General features: G+C 41.0%; 1 protein-coding gene across 2 annotated transcripts in view; it reads left to right on the forward strand.

The window, feature by feature from the left end:
• The window catches only part of DAB1 (DAB adaptor protein 1), a gene marked incomplete at both ends in the record, with an annotated part of 116,496 nt that extends 109,521 nt beyond the window's left edge, over positions 1-6,975 (forward strand). Inside the window, one exon of one of the 2 annotated variants that reach the window (XM_084266256.1) lies at positions 6,931-6,975. In XM_084266256.1, the coding sequence (XP_084122382.1) occupies positions 6,931-6,975 (45 nt within the window). Of the gene's footprint in view, positions 1-6,676; positions 6,791-6,930 lie in introns of those variants that run through there. The other variant, XM_084266255.1, reaches the window with a different exon arrangement.
• Between the last annotated feature and the right edge of the window lie 9,355 nt (positions 6,976-16,330).

The raw sequence follows: 16,330 nt of genomic DNA on the forward strand, positions 1-16,330 counted from the left end.
TTTGTGTCTTAGGTGGGAGATTACTTCTGTCTTTAGAAGGCAGTTCTTCACACCAAGAACAGCACAGTGTACAACTCAGATGAATGGATTTCTCTGGAGCATGACACAGTATTGTGTTCAGAGATTTCAAATAGATCTGTTCCCAGCATCTCCATGAAATCGGCTGTGCCCATATACCTTTACTTACCTTGTCTTGATGTATTCAGAATGCCCACCTGCCTAGTATTTTGTATCCTGATCTTCCAGTGTACCTTAGCGATTGGGTTTCTGGACTCCTTCTGATACTCCCTATTCTCACTTAGAAATAATTCAGCATCTTTTGGTTGCTATCTTCATTTCTCCATTTCTTCCCTCTTCCTCTTGCGCTCTTCAACTTAAGCTCTCAAAACCCTCATCCTACCAGTAGCCATTCCTATAAGTCACTCTGCTACAAATAGCTATGAGTTCTTAGTAGGTACATGTGTCATTTTATGGATCTGTTACATTTTTGTCCCTTTATGGTTGGAGATAAGCAGCAGACAGGCCCAACTTTCACAGGTGAAATAAAATGAATTATTGGCAGAGCTATTTATAGGCAGGTTTGCATTCGGTTGTTTTCCCTTTGTTCATGAGCAGTGTTAAGGATGGATAGTGATTTTCCTGAAGGGATGAGGAGAGCACTGAGTAATAAGACTGCCATCTTCAGCTGACTTATGTTTAATCCCTACTGCTGTCTAGAAATTCTACCAAATGTGTTAAACATCTCTTCTTATTCACATTTTGGATTAAAATAGTAAGTTTAAACAGAGCAGCTTTCACCTGGTCATCATCCTCTTTGCACTAGTGCATCCAGTCAGCCTGAACAGCTTGTCCAGAGAGGCTGTGGAAACCCCATCCCTGGAAGTGTTCAAGGCCAGGTTGGATGGGACTTTGGGCAACCTGATCTAGTGAGGATGTCCTTGCCCATGGCAGGAGGGTTGGAACTAGATGATCTTTGAGGTCCCTTCCAACCCAAAGCATTCTGTGATTCTATGAATTATAGGGTGTTAGGTGCAGATCCTGTTGGTGCATGTATTTCTGTTCTTGGGGGTGTTTCAGCCTCAGCACCTAACTCAGCCTCAGCAGTGGGTGAAGCCACTGAAGCTACACAATTAAAAGTAAGGAAAAGGCTATAGAAAGGAGAGCCTTCGAGCATGATGAGAAAAGGGAGGGAAAAAAGCAAACTTTGACTCCCTGGTGTCAGGTTTCTTTGGAGACCCGTGGTTGTATTGGCCAGAATCTCCTAACAAAGCATCCTGATTTGTGGAAAGAATAAATTCAGCCTGAATACTGGGATCAGGTAACACAAATGTGATCTGACTTCATATGGACCACACACACTGGTTCTTCAAGGCAAATCAGCAAAAGGTGAAACTTCTGAAAGAGAATAGGGAGATATTTGACACTACAATTATTGCAATAAAATCCATTTTAAAGGCTGGAACAAATACAGCTCTATTGATAGCCTGCCCTGTTCAAGACTTGTGCTGGCAGTCTTTCACGAGGGATTCTCAGGAAGCCTTCAAAACATTTGTGGCTAGAGCAGATCTTCCTCAAAAAGTTGTTTAGTTGTTCTGTGAAATGTGTGCAGACAATTATAAGCCCTCGAAATATGTCACACCCTTCATGATGCTATCAGCACTGTCAGGAGAGCAACAGTTCTTTAGAATATTTGTCTATCAGCTTTTGGTGGTACTTTGGTGGCTCATTGCCATCATCCATCTTTGAGTGAGTGCCATTCTTGGTGATAAATGCTCCAAATAATTTTAGTCAGCTCCAGGATGGACTACTATAACTCTTTATTTGGGCTGCTATTAGGAAGTTGAAAGAAAATAGCAACTTACAGACAAAAACGTTACCTTATCTGGGAACTTGGTGAGCCTCAGGAGAACACTTTAAGCTGATTCTGCAACTTCCTCTTCCTTTCTGCCCACTTCTGTTGCATGAAGAATCTGAATCTGCTCAAAATACCAAAGACACTATTTGAAGAATCTGTTACCATCGTTCATCGGGTTCAACAGGAACTGAACAGAATCCAAAGAGAAGATCATAATGATTATAGGTGACCTGTTCTCACCATAAGCTCTAGAGCTGTCGTTCTCAAATGAAAGACACAGCACTGTGCAGGGTTGTGAACCTGAGAGAGAAGTAATAGATAGGGTTGTGCATTTGGAAAGAGATCCCAGTTTGGGAATAGCTGCTTTGCTCCAGAGTAATCCTAAAATTGTCATTGCAGGCCTTTTGCTCCTTTGCTCATCAGCATTCCCAGGCAATCTGAAGGGACAAGACCAGAGAAATCCAGGCTGCTCTCTGTGAACAGAGGCATCCTACAGATTTGCATTCCTCTCTGCTGCTAAAATCCCCTTTGAGCTATCCATTTTAATACAACCAGCTCACACACAGGTTTCTCACCTCTTCCAATGTCTCCAAGCCTACTTGAAGTAGCCAGGTACCTTTGCATGTCTCCAACTTCGTCCTCTAAACAAGAGACAACACGCTGTGTAGCTTTGCATAGAGCCATGTACCGGCGGATTGGCAATCCAGGAATTCAATTAGCTCTCCTAGCTTTTTCTGTAAGGATGTCACTTAAAACTTCCATGTCTTCTGCACAACAACTGATTTTATAAGAGACACCTGCAGTAACTTCGTATCTCTGAGACTTCTTAACAGTTAACTTCAAACTGGACATTGAGTTCAGAAGTTCTGAAGGAGAATTGACAGATGTGTATATGGAAAGTACAATTGTGTGGCTACTCTTTTGCTGGGACCCAGAAGTAATAGGTGTGTTTCTTTGCTGAAGGACCAGGATGGAGCAGGCTTCATCTTTCTGAGTAGTTCTCGTGGCTTTGTCATTTTATGGATGTGTGGCATCCATCTGGAGACTAAAATGACAGGGACTTTTGAAACACTAATATTTAAATGAGATATTTAAGACTAGGAAATGTTCATAGGTGGGTTGATAGTAAGAACTGAGGTGCTCTCCAGTCACAATCCCAAACTCAAAGGTTGCTGTATTTATGCTGCTAGTAGAGGCTAACAGCAATTAAAATTACCAAAGCAAAGCCACTGGCTGTTAGTGGGCCAATAGGAATTACCTGTCTTATCACCAGAGATGTTTCATTTGAATCCTGCTTGCCAAGTTTCCTCTGTCCTATTTTCTTGAGTCAGCATGCGATAGAGGAGACGTGTTGCACTCCCGTTCCCTTCACTTGCATCCCCAGCACAAGATTCTCATTCCGGCCGGCGTTCCAGCACACTTATTTCATGAAACTCTTATCATTTGAGCCTGCCCTTTCTGATCAGTCAGCCAGGAGCAAAACTGATGCTGAGAATCTATTGTAAAGGGCAAAGAAATCTATGCGGGCCTCACCTCTACAATTCAGTACATCTTGCCTGAAGCCTTGCACATAGCAGGGTGCCTCACAATGATGAAAGGACTGCCAGGGTGAAAGTAGTTTCTTCCTAACCGAGTCCTATGTTACATTTTGTGAATGAGCTCGCCTACACAAGCCCAAGTAGGTGCTGAATCTTTCAAGAGGTGTTCTCCACTGCTCAGTTCTGCTGGGGAGCAGATGTTAATATCTTGAAATCAGATGCAAATTTACCTCTAGTATTTACATAATGTTATTCAGAACTGTTAGCAACCTTGTTGCCTCATGCAGTAGTGTACTATACCAGAAATACTTACTGTTTCCTACAATCTCGTTTATTGTGCAAAAAGTTCCTTAAAATGGGAAGGATAAACTGATTTGAAGTGTGAGGTGTCTCTGGATTGTGTAAATGTAGCATGCACAGGGAAAAATCTCCTCTCTGGCAGCTTTTGCAGTTAATTCCAAGAGAGTTCATAACTCAACATTTACACAACATACCTGTAGCTTCCTAAATATTTAGCTGTGTAACTCCAGGCATGTATATTTAGACATTTCTGGTCCCTTCCTGCAACCTGTCACTTTCCAGGTCAGGGATCTGAACATTCATACCCTCTTCATGCAGTACCTCGTTATTTAAAGGCAACCAGTCAGCGTAAAGAGCCGTGTTGGTATGTGAGAATAGAGCTAAACACTCCTCCGATAGCAGCTTCCCAACAGAAAGGAAAACATTTACTTTTCAAACATCTGCCAGAAAGTGTGTATCCCCAAAGTTGATAGATGCCTTTAAGTAGGATTTAACAGCAAAAAAAAACAGGTGCTGCCAGTTGGCATCTCTGTTTCTGCCTGTGGGTTGATGAAAGCACATTAAAAGTGCTTCTGGGCCAATCCCATAGAAAATACTATATTTAAAGGAAAATGCTTTGAGATTTGGGGCTTTTCTGTGAATTACAAGCTTTTTAGGGTATTTTATTTGTTCCTCTTTTTCTTTTCTTTCTGACAAAGACCTGTTCTTTCATTTCCTTCCCTCCGGATCAGTTCCTACCACAGTGGTAGGAAGTAGAAAGCGGACGATTTCAGTGAGATGATTCTGATGCCATGAGAAGAGTGAGGCTCACCTGTCTTTAAATGACATTCCCTGCAACTTTTGTGTGGACTGTGTGTCAAAACAGGGGGTTGTTTCTGCTTCTAAGACCCTCCACAATAACGCTTGGTGAAGCCCCCCCCCCCCATGCCAGGCATGGGAGGAGAAGCAATCCATAAAGTCAACAGCACTTGACTCTCCTTTTGCCTCTTTTCTGTCCCTTTCTGCTCTTTTTTGCTCTCTTGAGCATCATTATCAATACTTCACAGATACCATTTGCAATGTTGGGCTACGGGCAAGATGTGCTGCTTGAATGATCTCAAAACATCAGGAAACAAGTCTCAGTCATTGACACACAAAACAAAAATTGGCTGAGAAGATTGCATGCAATTACTGCAATTAATTTCTCATTTAGACATCTGAAGGGGGAAGATGTAAGAGCACACTTTTCATACAAAATGCTCTGGTCTATGGGAAGAAAAATTGCTCCAGTCGGTGAGAACTGCAGGGCTTTGCCACATGGAGTGTATGTTCAGATGAACTTTGGGTATGGATAAAAGACGTTTCTGCTTCCAAAGGCTGCCTCACACCTTGTCAAAAGTGCTGATGACCGATGATGGACTCCTCCTCCTCTTCTAAGTGTGTCAAGTTCAGTGACACTCAGGACACCTGTTACTTAGGCACATCTGCATATCTGAAAGATATTTGAGGACAGCTCTAACAAGGCTGCTTGACATTTTGAAAAGCTCTTTTTTCCCCCGAAGGCATTTGAAAAACTGACATCTTTTGTTTCAACGGGATGTTCTCCCTCCCTCCCCTTTTCTTCTCCTCCTTCCTTTTCGCTTCCCTTTGCAATCACCTCAGGTTCAACAAATGCCTGAAGAATGGCCCGGTGTGTGTCAGGTTCCCACATTAATTAGTACAGATTTTCTCTGAACTAGCTGTGATGGATGATTCTGCCAGCTTCGTGTATGCAGGATGTGAAAATTGGCATAGGTAGACTTAACACAGAGTATGTGGAATGTAGTTATTTACTCTCAGTGGTCTCTTCTGATTACCTTTAGTTTTTCAAGGTCACAAAATATATTTGCTTCTTGCTGGGGATAATTTCAGCAGCCTTTACTTAATCATTCCAAAGGATTTCTCTCATCTTCTTGTAATGCTCGTGGTGTACTCAGGGCTCCAGGAGATAGGGAAACAGGAGTCTTTCTGTGAGCTCCAGAAATGTCATTTCAACTTTTTCTACCATGGAAGATGCACGTCATATTTTTGGATTTGTTGTGTTGCTCCACTGTTGACACGAGATGCACAGTGATAGGGGACAGGGCACTGGGACAGGGCACAGCCTGGGCCACTGGATGGTAAATTTTTGTCTATCATCAGCATTATTTTTATAAGCAGCGATTAAAATCCTGTGCCATCCCTCCCCTGCCAGACGTTTCTGTGGTCTGCAGTGCCCAGTGATTTGCCAGCTTCCAGATGGGGTTTTTTTGTTCAAAGTCAGCTTCTGCTGATGCTGTTGTAGCAGGAGTTGACTCTAACTTGGTTAAATTCAACGTCCTGGCATGGTATTTGAATATTTATCAAGCTGTGGAGAGTTAATGCAGTATGGCATTAATTAGCCTTTCTGCCTGTCTTGTTCTTTTTTTAGATGTCATTCTTAGTTTAATAAATTAGTTTCTGGAAATGAAGTAGAATGGATTCCAGGCTCCATGGATGGTTTGCTTCCCACTGCAGCCAGGATGAACATAGTATTAAGAAAGCACAGGGTGTCAGCTATGAAGCAACCCTATGAAGAACAAGGCTGCTTCCCCCCTTCCCCCAGCCAGGAAATTCCCAAGAAACTATCTGCTAGCGAATCGACATGCTTTCCTCCCAGCTTTAATGATTGTACTAATGGTTCTACAGACTCCTAATCAAACTGCACAGACCTGCCTTTCCTCACCCTTCACGGGCAACTCATATTGTTTCTTTAAATCCCATCACAGCTTCATTAGCTCAGCTTTCAGCAGCGGTTTCTGCTTGCGAGTGGTTTTCTCTGTGAGGTGGGTAAAACCCACGGCTACGTCGTGCTGGTGGGTGTGTGTGGGGTATCTCAGCCCGGTTCCAGTAACAGCTTTTTACACCAGCTACATTTCTGGCCTGTAAACTTGGAAACATCTAGTCATATCAATATCATTTCATTTCTTCATGTGTCTATGCACAGCAATACCTCCTGAGGATCAGTGCGCGGCCGGTGCTGGAAGAGGAAATTGGTAGTAAGCATTCATTTTCTGAAATAATGTCGTATTTTCTTTGCAATTCAGCTGGGGTGCTGTGATCACTCAAGGCAGCACGGAAAACAAACGCTCCCTTTGGGTTTTGACTCGGGAGGTATTGCTGTTCTCAAGCAGATGTTCTAAAAATGGTTTGAAAACTGTCCGGAGACATCTCTGCTTATTTTATTTTTGTTATCCCCAGGAAGCAGAACCTCTCTACGCCCAGATCAACAGACCTAAGAAATAGCATTGTTACAGGCTTGTGGTGCTCCAAGACTCAAACGAAACCCAACAACCTGGCAGGCCTTTGGCTTTCGTGCTTTTTTCTGATTGATTTTTGTCTGACAAGGAGAGATGATTGCCCTCCTGGACTGGCTCTACGAGTGTTCCTGACTTCATTTTTTTGGTTTGTTTGGCAACCGATGGCAGATTCCTATGGCAGCACAAAGTAAAAACTCTTCCTGCTTCTCATACCATGAGTCCAGCCCCGTCCCCACAAGTCATGGGTATCCAGACTAGGAAATCTTACTCCTCGGTCTTCTTTTCAACATCTGTTATCTTCCGTGTGCCACGTATAAATAATGAGCATCTGGAATTTATTGAGGCTTAGAATTTATTTTTTTTCTTCTTTTTTTCCTTTTGAGCAAAAAGCAGAGTCTGTATGTAGCAGTGGCATTATCATTCAACAGCCTTTTGGGCACAAATCGGCACTTTTTATGTCACGATGACATGTTTTTCATCATCATTTACATCAGGCTGATCCTGACTTTTTTTCTCCCATCCTCACCCTGCGTGTAGGCATATTTAAACAAACAAAAAGTACTGGCAGTGTCTTGTCTTTTCTTTTCTTTCTTTTTTTTATGTATTTCTTATTCTGTAGTTTTGTCTGAGTGATGGATCTAAGAGCAAAATGCCTCCTGCGGAAACGATTCCTAACTTGAAACCACAGAATAAAACTCCGTTGTTTATCAGTCCTGACTGAAAACGTTGCCAAATGGACCTTTAAGTTCATCATGAGGAAGAAATGCTGCTTTTCTGTTTGAATACTCGTCTTGTGGGTAAAGAAAAGGACATCAAGTCCCACTGAGGAAAGAAGAAAGTCGGTATTTCCTAGGAAACTCTAAACAAAGTGCAGAAAAGGAATATTTTTATTTCTTCACTATCTTGCTGCTGTAATGCTATGCAGACAAGTGTTTTCTTCTCTGTGTGCCATTTTTGATGAAAAAAAAAATCATTTGCCAAATAATACTGGTGTGATTCTGGTTTAGGAATTTGGATGAAGCGGACTTTACAGATGGGACAAGGATGGCATGGATTTTGGAATAACAAACTGATTCTGTGATCAAATTGTTCATCTTTATCACTTTTTGTACATCAGAAAAATCAAATGGGATTTTTATTTTATAACTTGAAAAAAGAAAAAAATCTTACTGTTAAACTCTTTAAATGTTTAAGGGGGAAATGGCTTTAAGGAGTTCGAATGAAAATTGCCAGGTGTTTTGTTTTTTTTTGTAAATATAAATGTTACAAAAATTCTTTTACTAATGCCATTACACAGTAGAGAAGGTAGCAAGTTGCAGTGCTTGGGAGGGTGTGGCAAACCCAATTCGTGGTTCTCACATCACATACGTCTTTTTCACATGCTTAACGATAATGGGCTGAAGCTCAAGTGCGTTTGCCAAAAGCAACCAGCTTGTCAGCGACTAGTGAAATTAATGGGAACACATGATTTTATGGTCTAGTTTTCACAGGGACATACTCCACTTGCAAGAAATCACATTTCATTGACATCCCTTTGCGATTCCAGAACCTCTGCATAGACGTCATCAAACTGTTTACACACAGAACAAGAGAATTTAAAACTTCCTTTTTTTACATTTATGAAGCAAAAGTGCAGTGTTTGGGTTCATATGTTTAGCACATGATTTTCATAAAGAATCTATATATTTTTGCCCTACAGAGAATTGTTATACAGGTCAAATGTGTTTTCCTGATGTTCCTATGCAGTTACAGTATATTGAATTTAGTGGTTTAACACTAAGAAAAGAAAAAAAAAGAAGAAAAAAAGGAAAAAAAAAAAGAAAAAATTTTAAAAATAGAAAAAAGGTTCAAGAAATCAAATGATTAATCAGTTTTTAGGGTTATTGTGCAGATTTTGTTTTGAAATGGACGCGTTAGGATTTACATTTTTGTCATGATTAAAATAGACCTGGAGTTACAAATATTTTACTTTCTTTCATCTCTATTATAAGCTAAAAATGGTTTAGAAGACAGAATAACTGGGGTGGCGATTGTTGATATGTACAACCAAATCTCACATCAAGATTCCAGTCTTTCATTTTGAATTAGAGAAATTAGAGAAATGTGCATTACAGAATGTATGTGAATGAAAAATTAGCTGTGAATAGACCTAATGACCCTGCAGAGAAGAGAACTTTTATCCCCATTCACGGTCATTTGATGCTTATTCCTTAGTCATGTGCAAACAGCTTTGTAGCAGATCTTAATTTTCCCATCAGAAGAAAGATCAAGTTTTCTAACTGGAGAAGACAAGTTCAAACTTGGCGGATTGAGTGTTTCAGGATTACTAGCAGAGGTAAAAGCATTTCTGAAGGACATTTCTTTAAGCATATTTTCCTAATTTGCACAGTGGTGCTACTTTCTTCCTCAGCGGCTCTTTTGGGTTTTGACCTATATATGGAACCACGAAGAGAATTTTGGTTCATCATAGACATTTGAGGTTTAGTCTCATCAGTGCATTTCTGGTTATGGGGTAAAACATTGAGAGAAAAAGAAGAGATTTATGTCTCAGAGGATCCATTGACATCGTATTTGTAGGAAGCAGATCATTTACGAATAGGTGCCGAGGGAATGAGGCTGGGATTTTAGTGTCTCGCAAGAGACGGCTGGACCATCACCATGGACCTTTGTCTTACCTTTACCAACGCTCATAAATAAAAAGCAAGTTCTGAATCTTCTTGTCACACGATTAGATCATCCTTGTCATGGTTGAGATGCTGAGTTGAGAGGACCTGAAGGCCTCTGCACTGTACCAGTATTGTAGATAACTAAAATATCCAGCTTGTGCAATTGTTTAATTCCTCATCCTTCACTAGCACTAAATTCGTCACTTTAAATTTAAAAACCAGGGAATCCCACCAGCCATCCTGTTATCATCCCCTGTAGGTTCTTGATCTTTACCTGTCATGAAAATATATTTTGATAGATCGTAGTCATCCAAGTGTCTGATGAAACTTTTCATCTAATAACGTACTGGGCACCTTTGCAAAAATGTTTACTTCGTGGGTTTCATTCATTTTTATTTCTGCATTCTGACACATATTTTTTTAATAAAGATGAGAAAGATAAAATGACTGTTGCAGTACATTTCTAAACCTACTTTTAACCTTACCTCAGATAATGACCATTTGTTAACATATGCGGACACGTTATTTTTAACTTTCTGTATGATGCATTCAGCAACAACAAAAAGAAAAAAAAAAGAACAACCAATTTTTAGAAAATTTCCATTAATTTCTGTAACACACCATGTAATACTGTTATGAATAAAAACATTTTAAAAAGGTGTCATTTCAGTAAGTTTGTTTCATAGCTTTTGCTCTTCTGTGCTAATTCTGTGTCTGTTATGACCAGTGTTTTTGACAGTGGAGGTTATCTGGGAAAGAAGAAAAGTGCCTCAATTTGGGGAATAACTAATCTTAAACACCCTGAAGCGTTTCTTGTCTTGCAAATACTTGTCTTGGTGCTTTTAATTGCTGCTTCCCAGTTTTTGGCCTCTTTTCAGGTGTTTTAGGATGAGCATCCCAAACCAGTAAGTGTTTTGGACACTTCCTGTAAAAGCACACGTTCCTGGGAGAGACCATGCCATGCAGTGCTACCAAAGCTGGAGTATCTCTGTGGCGTGAGCAGCTGTAATTAATTTTGCTCACATTTTCTTCTTCAAGTAAGATAACAAGGGAAAAATGTGCGTGATGATTTTGAAAGTAAGAAGCCCCCAAACTTATTAGTAATATGTGCAGAATTGAGAGCAAAGCCTTCATCCAACAAAATATGTCGATTGAAACCACCTTCTGTTTCAGTGGAACCTATCTACTGGTTGGGGTGATGCATAGGGTAGGTTGAAGTGTTTTGCTGGCATGAAACTTTTGATGCCACATGCAAAAGAAGTTGTTTGATGCACAGAGGTACCAGGTGCTGGCTCTCCCAGTCAAGATATGGAATAGTACCATTCTTTGCCAAGCAACTAATGAAAATACACAAGATGCCACATTGAAATGTAAGAGAAAGAGGGTACGTGTGTATACGTGGGAGGAGAGCTGTGGATGCACACATATGTATTTTGTTGTATTTCTCCTTCTGGCTGTCCCATCCCTTTTTGATCCCCCAGAAATGGCTGGTAGGTCATGTTGAAACATTCACTGCTTTTGTCAGTGAAATACACAGATCCCACCTAAGAATAAAGGTCATTCTGTTGTGCTGAAAACGTGCTAGTGTTGATGTTGTTTTGAGTTTGTATGTAGGTAATGGTATTCAGATGTCCTTGGAAGGAGAGACATGTTCGGTTTTCTTTTCATCAAGCTACAAAATGTCAACTTAAAAGTGAAATGAAACTAAGTATGGTTTTAAACTATATGTATTTTTGCAATGTAGGCCAAATCTAGTCTTGTTGATGCTCATCTGGTACCCCCACGGTGCAGTTGGTTTGTGTTTTGTGTTTAAAGAAAAATCAGAAAAATTGGCTCAAGTTGCACGGTTGCTACGTGGACTCAGGTTAAAAATTCAGATTGAGCAATGTGAGATCAAGTCCAGTGATGGTGAGGAATCCTGATGTAGGAAGGAGCTGGCTGCATGTTGGCATTGTTCAGAAAGGTAGAGATCTGATTCTTGCTGTGGTGTCGATGCACTATATTACATTAATGCTACTGTAACTTAAGTGCTCTCGGTGTCTCTAGATTATGTATGAGAGTATCTAGCTCAAGAAATGGTCCTGATTTAACCAATGCTAATTAAGGCCATGTTCTTCTGCAGCAACAAGAATTTATTTAGCAAACAGGTTGCAGAATCAACTTGCGGTTTTACGCAAGTGAGGACTCTGACAGATCTCTCGTTTCCATGTCAGTGACTTCTGGAAAAGCAATTGATTGTATAGACTGGGAATATGCAATGTTAATTTGCTTAGGTTTGATTAAAGGCAATGTTCTGTGTGCTTTCATCAGTCTCTACACAGTGACAGTTCCTGCAACAGGTAAGCCAACCTCTTCCTTCCTTTTTTCTAGGTTGTGATGCGTATTTCCATCCACCTTTTTTCTTTCCTTTATAAACCATTCATGTCCTGTCAGGTTCACATTTATTAGTTTTCTGCCAAATGCCATTCTCAATCAGAAGAAGAGAAATGAAGAGAAATGAAGGGGGATATCTGCTGGCAGTTTTCTACAGAGGTGTGAATCCATTGTCTACAGTTGTCTGCTGAAGCTGACGTGGAAGTTGCGCAGTGATGATTGAACAAAATGAGAGCCCATAGGGCAACCAGAAAAGGACAGATGAGTGAGTCATCTGCACATCTACTCGTGGCTTCTGGTTCTGCTGCTGTGAATTCTCCCCATTCCTGGCTGTGGTCTGATGTTACAACAATCATGGTTTGTGAGAGTACTTCTGTCAACTCCCTTGTGATGAGGTCTTCCACAAGTTGGTTTTCTCATACTGATTTCATTTTAGGTTTTGGGTTTTTTCCTTAAATACTTAAATTGAAGCAGAGAACTGGCATGGGGAAGGAAAAGGGGCTGCTTTTTTCTTTCACTTTATTTGCTGTCTGAAAGTGTGAGGAAACTGAATTATACATTTCAGCATGACAGTGAGGAATATGGGGAGATATCCTGATAGGATTTCCTGATTACCTGTAGCATTGCCTGTCTCTTTCTAAAATTATCCTACTGGAGGCAGGAAATATCAGGTCTATTAGCGAAACGACTCTCCAGCTATTAGTTTTTAGAGCTTTAAATAGTCTTATCTCAATGGATGTGTTTGCCATGTGGCTCATCTATCACCCTTAAAATGTTTTATCAGCACCTGAAAAATCTCAATAAGAAGAATAGCTTCAAATGTTACCTCTTCAAGGGGCTTTCAGATACACAATGGTTTGGGTTTTTTTTTTAAAAAAACATCTTTTAAAATCTGATATTATTTGCTAGCTTTTCAACCCCACTTCACAGCTCTCACAGCACCACTTCTATAAATACTCCTGACCAGCAAGGAAAGGAAATCACAATAGATTAAAAGAAAACCAGGTTAACAGGCAGCAAATCAATGTCCATTCAGTCCCAGGCATTTGTGAAAATAAAGGATTATGAAGAATTATTGCCAGGTACTAGCAGTGCAGAGACCTTTTGTGGCATCTTTGTCTTCTTTAACAGATACTTATTAGGGGTCTGAGAAAAGCTTTCAGCATCAGAAGCCAGTTGTATTAGAATTAAGCAGAAGTTACCTTGCTGAAAGATGTTGCTTTGGGTTCTTTTTGGTAAATTTTGTACTGTTTGATCTATTGAGATTACAAGTGTCTGGTTTTTTTCTTTACAAAATGCTGTTTCTCGTTTGAAAGTAGGTTAGTTTGTTATCTTGAGTTCTGATGGAGAGGAGATAGTGGCATGAGGCAGTGGTTTCTCTACTCGTTACTGCAGCCCATGTCTTACTGTCTTCACAGGACCTTCGAATCAGCTTTTGATGAGCCTGTGCCTGGGCTGGACTGAGTCACTCTGAGGCATTATTTTTAGAGAATCAAAAGGCAGAAAAGGATAATTAAGCTCAACAAGATAAATTTTTATGGCTTTTCAGAGACGAGTCTCACCACCAGAAAGGGACTGTAAAGGGACTGTATTAGTAACAAAACCAGTGATGCAATGGAATCAGTTATAGTAAAGATCTGAAAACATTCCTTAGGGTTTCTTACTTGTAAACTTTACCATGTGTTTGCCACCTTGTGTTCTTCACCATTAAAAGTGGTTGGGAGAGTCTCTCTTACCTTTCAATGAGACAGTTGCATCCTTCTGCAGAAGGAAATGGGGTATGAGTTATGAAGCAGGGAACACAAAGGTTGTGTCAGAGAAGGAGAAAAAAGAAACTCCTTTTTTGAAAAGTGCATTATTGACACCATAAAGATCTGTTGGCTGGCTCCAGTCTAACATTTCCCAGGGAGAGCCTCCCATCTCATGTGTTTCAGTTTTCCTTTGGATGGGAAACTGCCATTTAAAAAAAAAAAATTAAATTTAAAAAAATCCTCTTTGGTGGAACTGTACATGTTTTATTTACAGGGAGCAAGGGTTCACAAACTGACATTGGTGTTACAAACTCTGCAAAGGATGCGTGACACTTGAAAGCTCGGTGTTCATGATGGACACTTGGTGAGGCTTCATTTTCAGGTGTGATGAAACCTGTGCTCAGTGCCTTACAGCGTTGTTAGCACTAAGTGCTCTGGGATTTAAGGACAGCTCAGCAGACAAACTCTGCTATTACAGTCTCTGCTATTACAGTCAGCGACGGAGAAGGATCAAGACGGGGGAAGGAGGACACAGGCGGTGTTACAAGGTGGCCTTCCCACTGATCCATGGACCCACTACGCCCCAAGCTGCAAGGAAATGGAAAACGAGGTGTGACTGTTGTGAATTTTACATGTTAGACCTACATTTAATTAAATTAGATTATAATTTATGTGGCAAACGTGATTCTGCTTTGCAGTTCTCTGAAAACTATGTGAACACATAGGAAATCCTGTCTGAAATCCTGTCTGTTGGATCCCTGCTGCTGTTTCAACCCAACTTCTGTCTGCTGATTGAGGAGCAAGCTTGGTCACCACCAAGATGTGTGTGGTGAGAGGCAGCAGAACAGGAGCAGGTTGCTTTGAGATCTTCACACACCGGAATCAACGCCATGACCCAGTTAAATCCAAAGGGTGTTGTGTGTATATAATTCTTAGCTTCATTTTTGCTACTGCTGAGAGAGTGATGTGCACAGCATTTCCCAGCCAGCAAAGGTCCCACATATGAAGAGATCTTTCCCGTAAGTAGGGGCTTTTTTTGTCATGTACAAATGATTAACAGGTAAATCAATTGTGACAAAGGTTGAACGAGCTGTATCGCTTAAGGACATCTTGGGTTTAGTCTGGAGCAAAGCCATTTGAAACAAAAAAATAAAGCAAAAAAGGCCCACAAAAAGCTTTGTGCAGCCTAAGCCACCTTTCCTGAGCGTTTTTCCTCCCTGTCTGGAGATGAAAGGAGAGCTAATCGCTGGCTGTTCACTAACAATGGGTTAAAAGACTGGCTGCCTGAAACACACCCTTTTGAATAGAGCAAATTCCTACAAGGAATCGGTTAATGTGCTTCGCTGTGTTAAATTGTTACCATCAAACTGCCAAACTAGAAGGATGCAGCAGCCAGTTGCTTATTTTGCAGGGACATGGCTGCTCAGTCAGAATAATGTCATTTGTAAGGTAACTGACACATTAAGTGGTACAGCGCTTGGCCAGGTAATGACATTGAGGTTGCCAGGGTTGTTTTGTATCAGTGAATATGATTAATTTTATATATAGCATCCATCATTCCCGTTATGAGCAAATTAAAATGTATTTATTTTCTGTATTGTCAGAGTACCCCAAGACTTATCCCAGGGTAAGAGGTGGTGCTGCTGAAAGCCATAGTTGCACAAAGGGCAAGACTGCATCTGTTCAAAGAACCTCTGCTTGTCCAGCAAGAGGAAGGGTGGGAAAAATGCAGTAATATTCATCATTTTGCACAGGGAAACATAGATTCAAAGAACTTCTCTCCCTCTAAGGTGCTCATTGTAGGTTGAGACTAATCAGAAAAATGAAGGGAAAGGCTGTTGTGTCGTGGGGGTCGGGGAGTGAAGTGAGAAGCAGCAGGATGTGAAGGCTGCCTGGTGAGGCAAGTGAAGGAAAATTCTGCAAGGCTTTGAAGATCCTGACCTTCCTTTGAAAGCCCAGCTGAAGTGATGGGAATCAGCCCCGGGTAAGTTCTCTTCCCCTGCTAGGACTATGTAAGAAAGAGAATGACTCAACGTAGTAGCTAGAAAACACCGAGGCATTTGATTCGATACCCTGACAAGCTTTGCTTCCACAGGCTCAGGACTGGGTGTGTGGAGCAGAGGATCCCTATGGAAGGGCCCAGCCAGGTCTGGACCTCTTGCTTTCCCCTGTAGCATGAGCTTGAGCTCCAGGGAGAGGCTGAAGGCTTTCCCTGAGCCCTCTGAACGACTGCCTATGCTTTGTGCCTCTGGAAGGCAGACATGAAAAGCAGAAATAAATAAATGATTTTGCAGTCTCTTCCTACAAAGCCAGCTTTCGTTTACTTATCCCTTCCCCCTTGCCAAGGCTGGAGTATGTTTCATTCATTGAAATATTCATTTCCCCCCCAAGTCTCTTGAAAGGAGCATCACAAATGAAAGCATAAATGGCTCCTGGACAGATCTTTACTTCCCACTCGCCTCCAGAAAGCTGCGTACTAACAATTGCAGCGTTTACCTTGCGACGCTGCCAGGTGGTGGGTCATCTGCTGTTTACAGAGTGGGAAAGCAGC

Source organism: Gallinula chloropus (assembly GCF_964237585.1).
Source record: "Gallinula chloropus genome assembly, chromosome: 6".
Lineage (NCBI taxonomy): Eukaryota > Metazoa > Chordata > Aves > Gruiformes > Rallidae > Gallinula > Gallinula chloropus.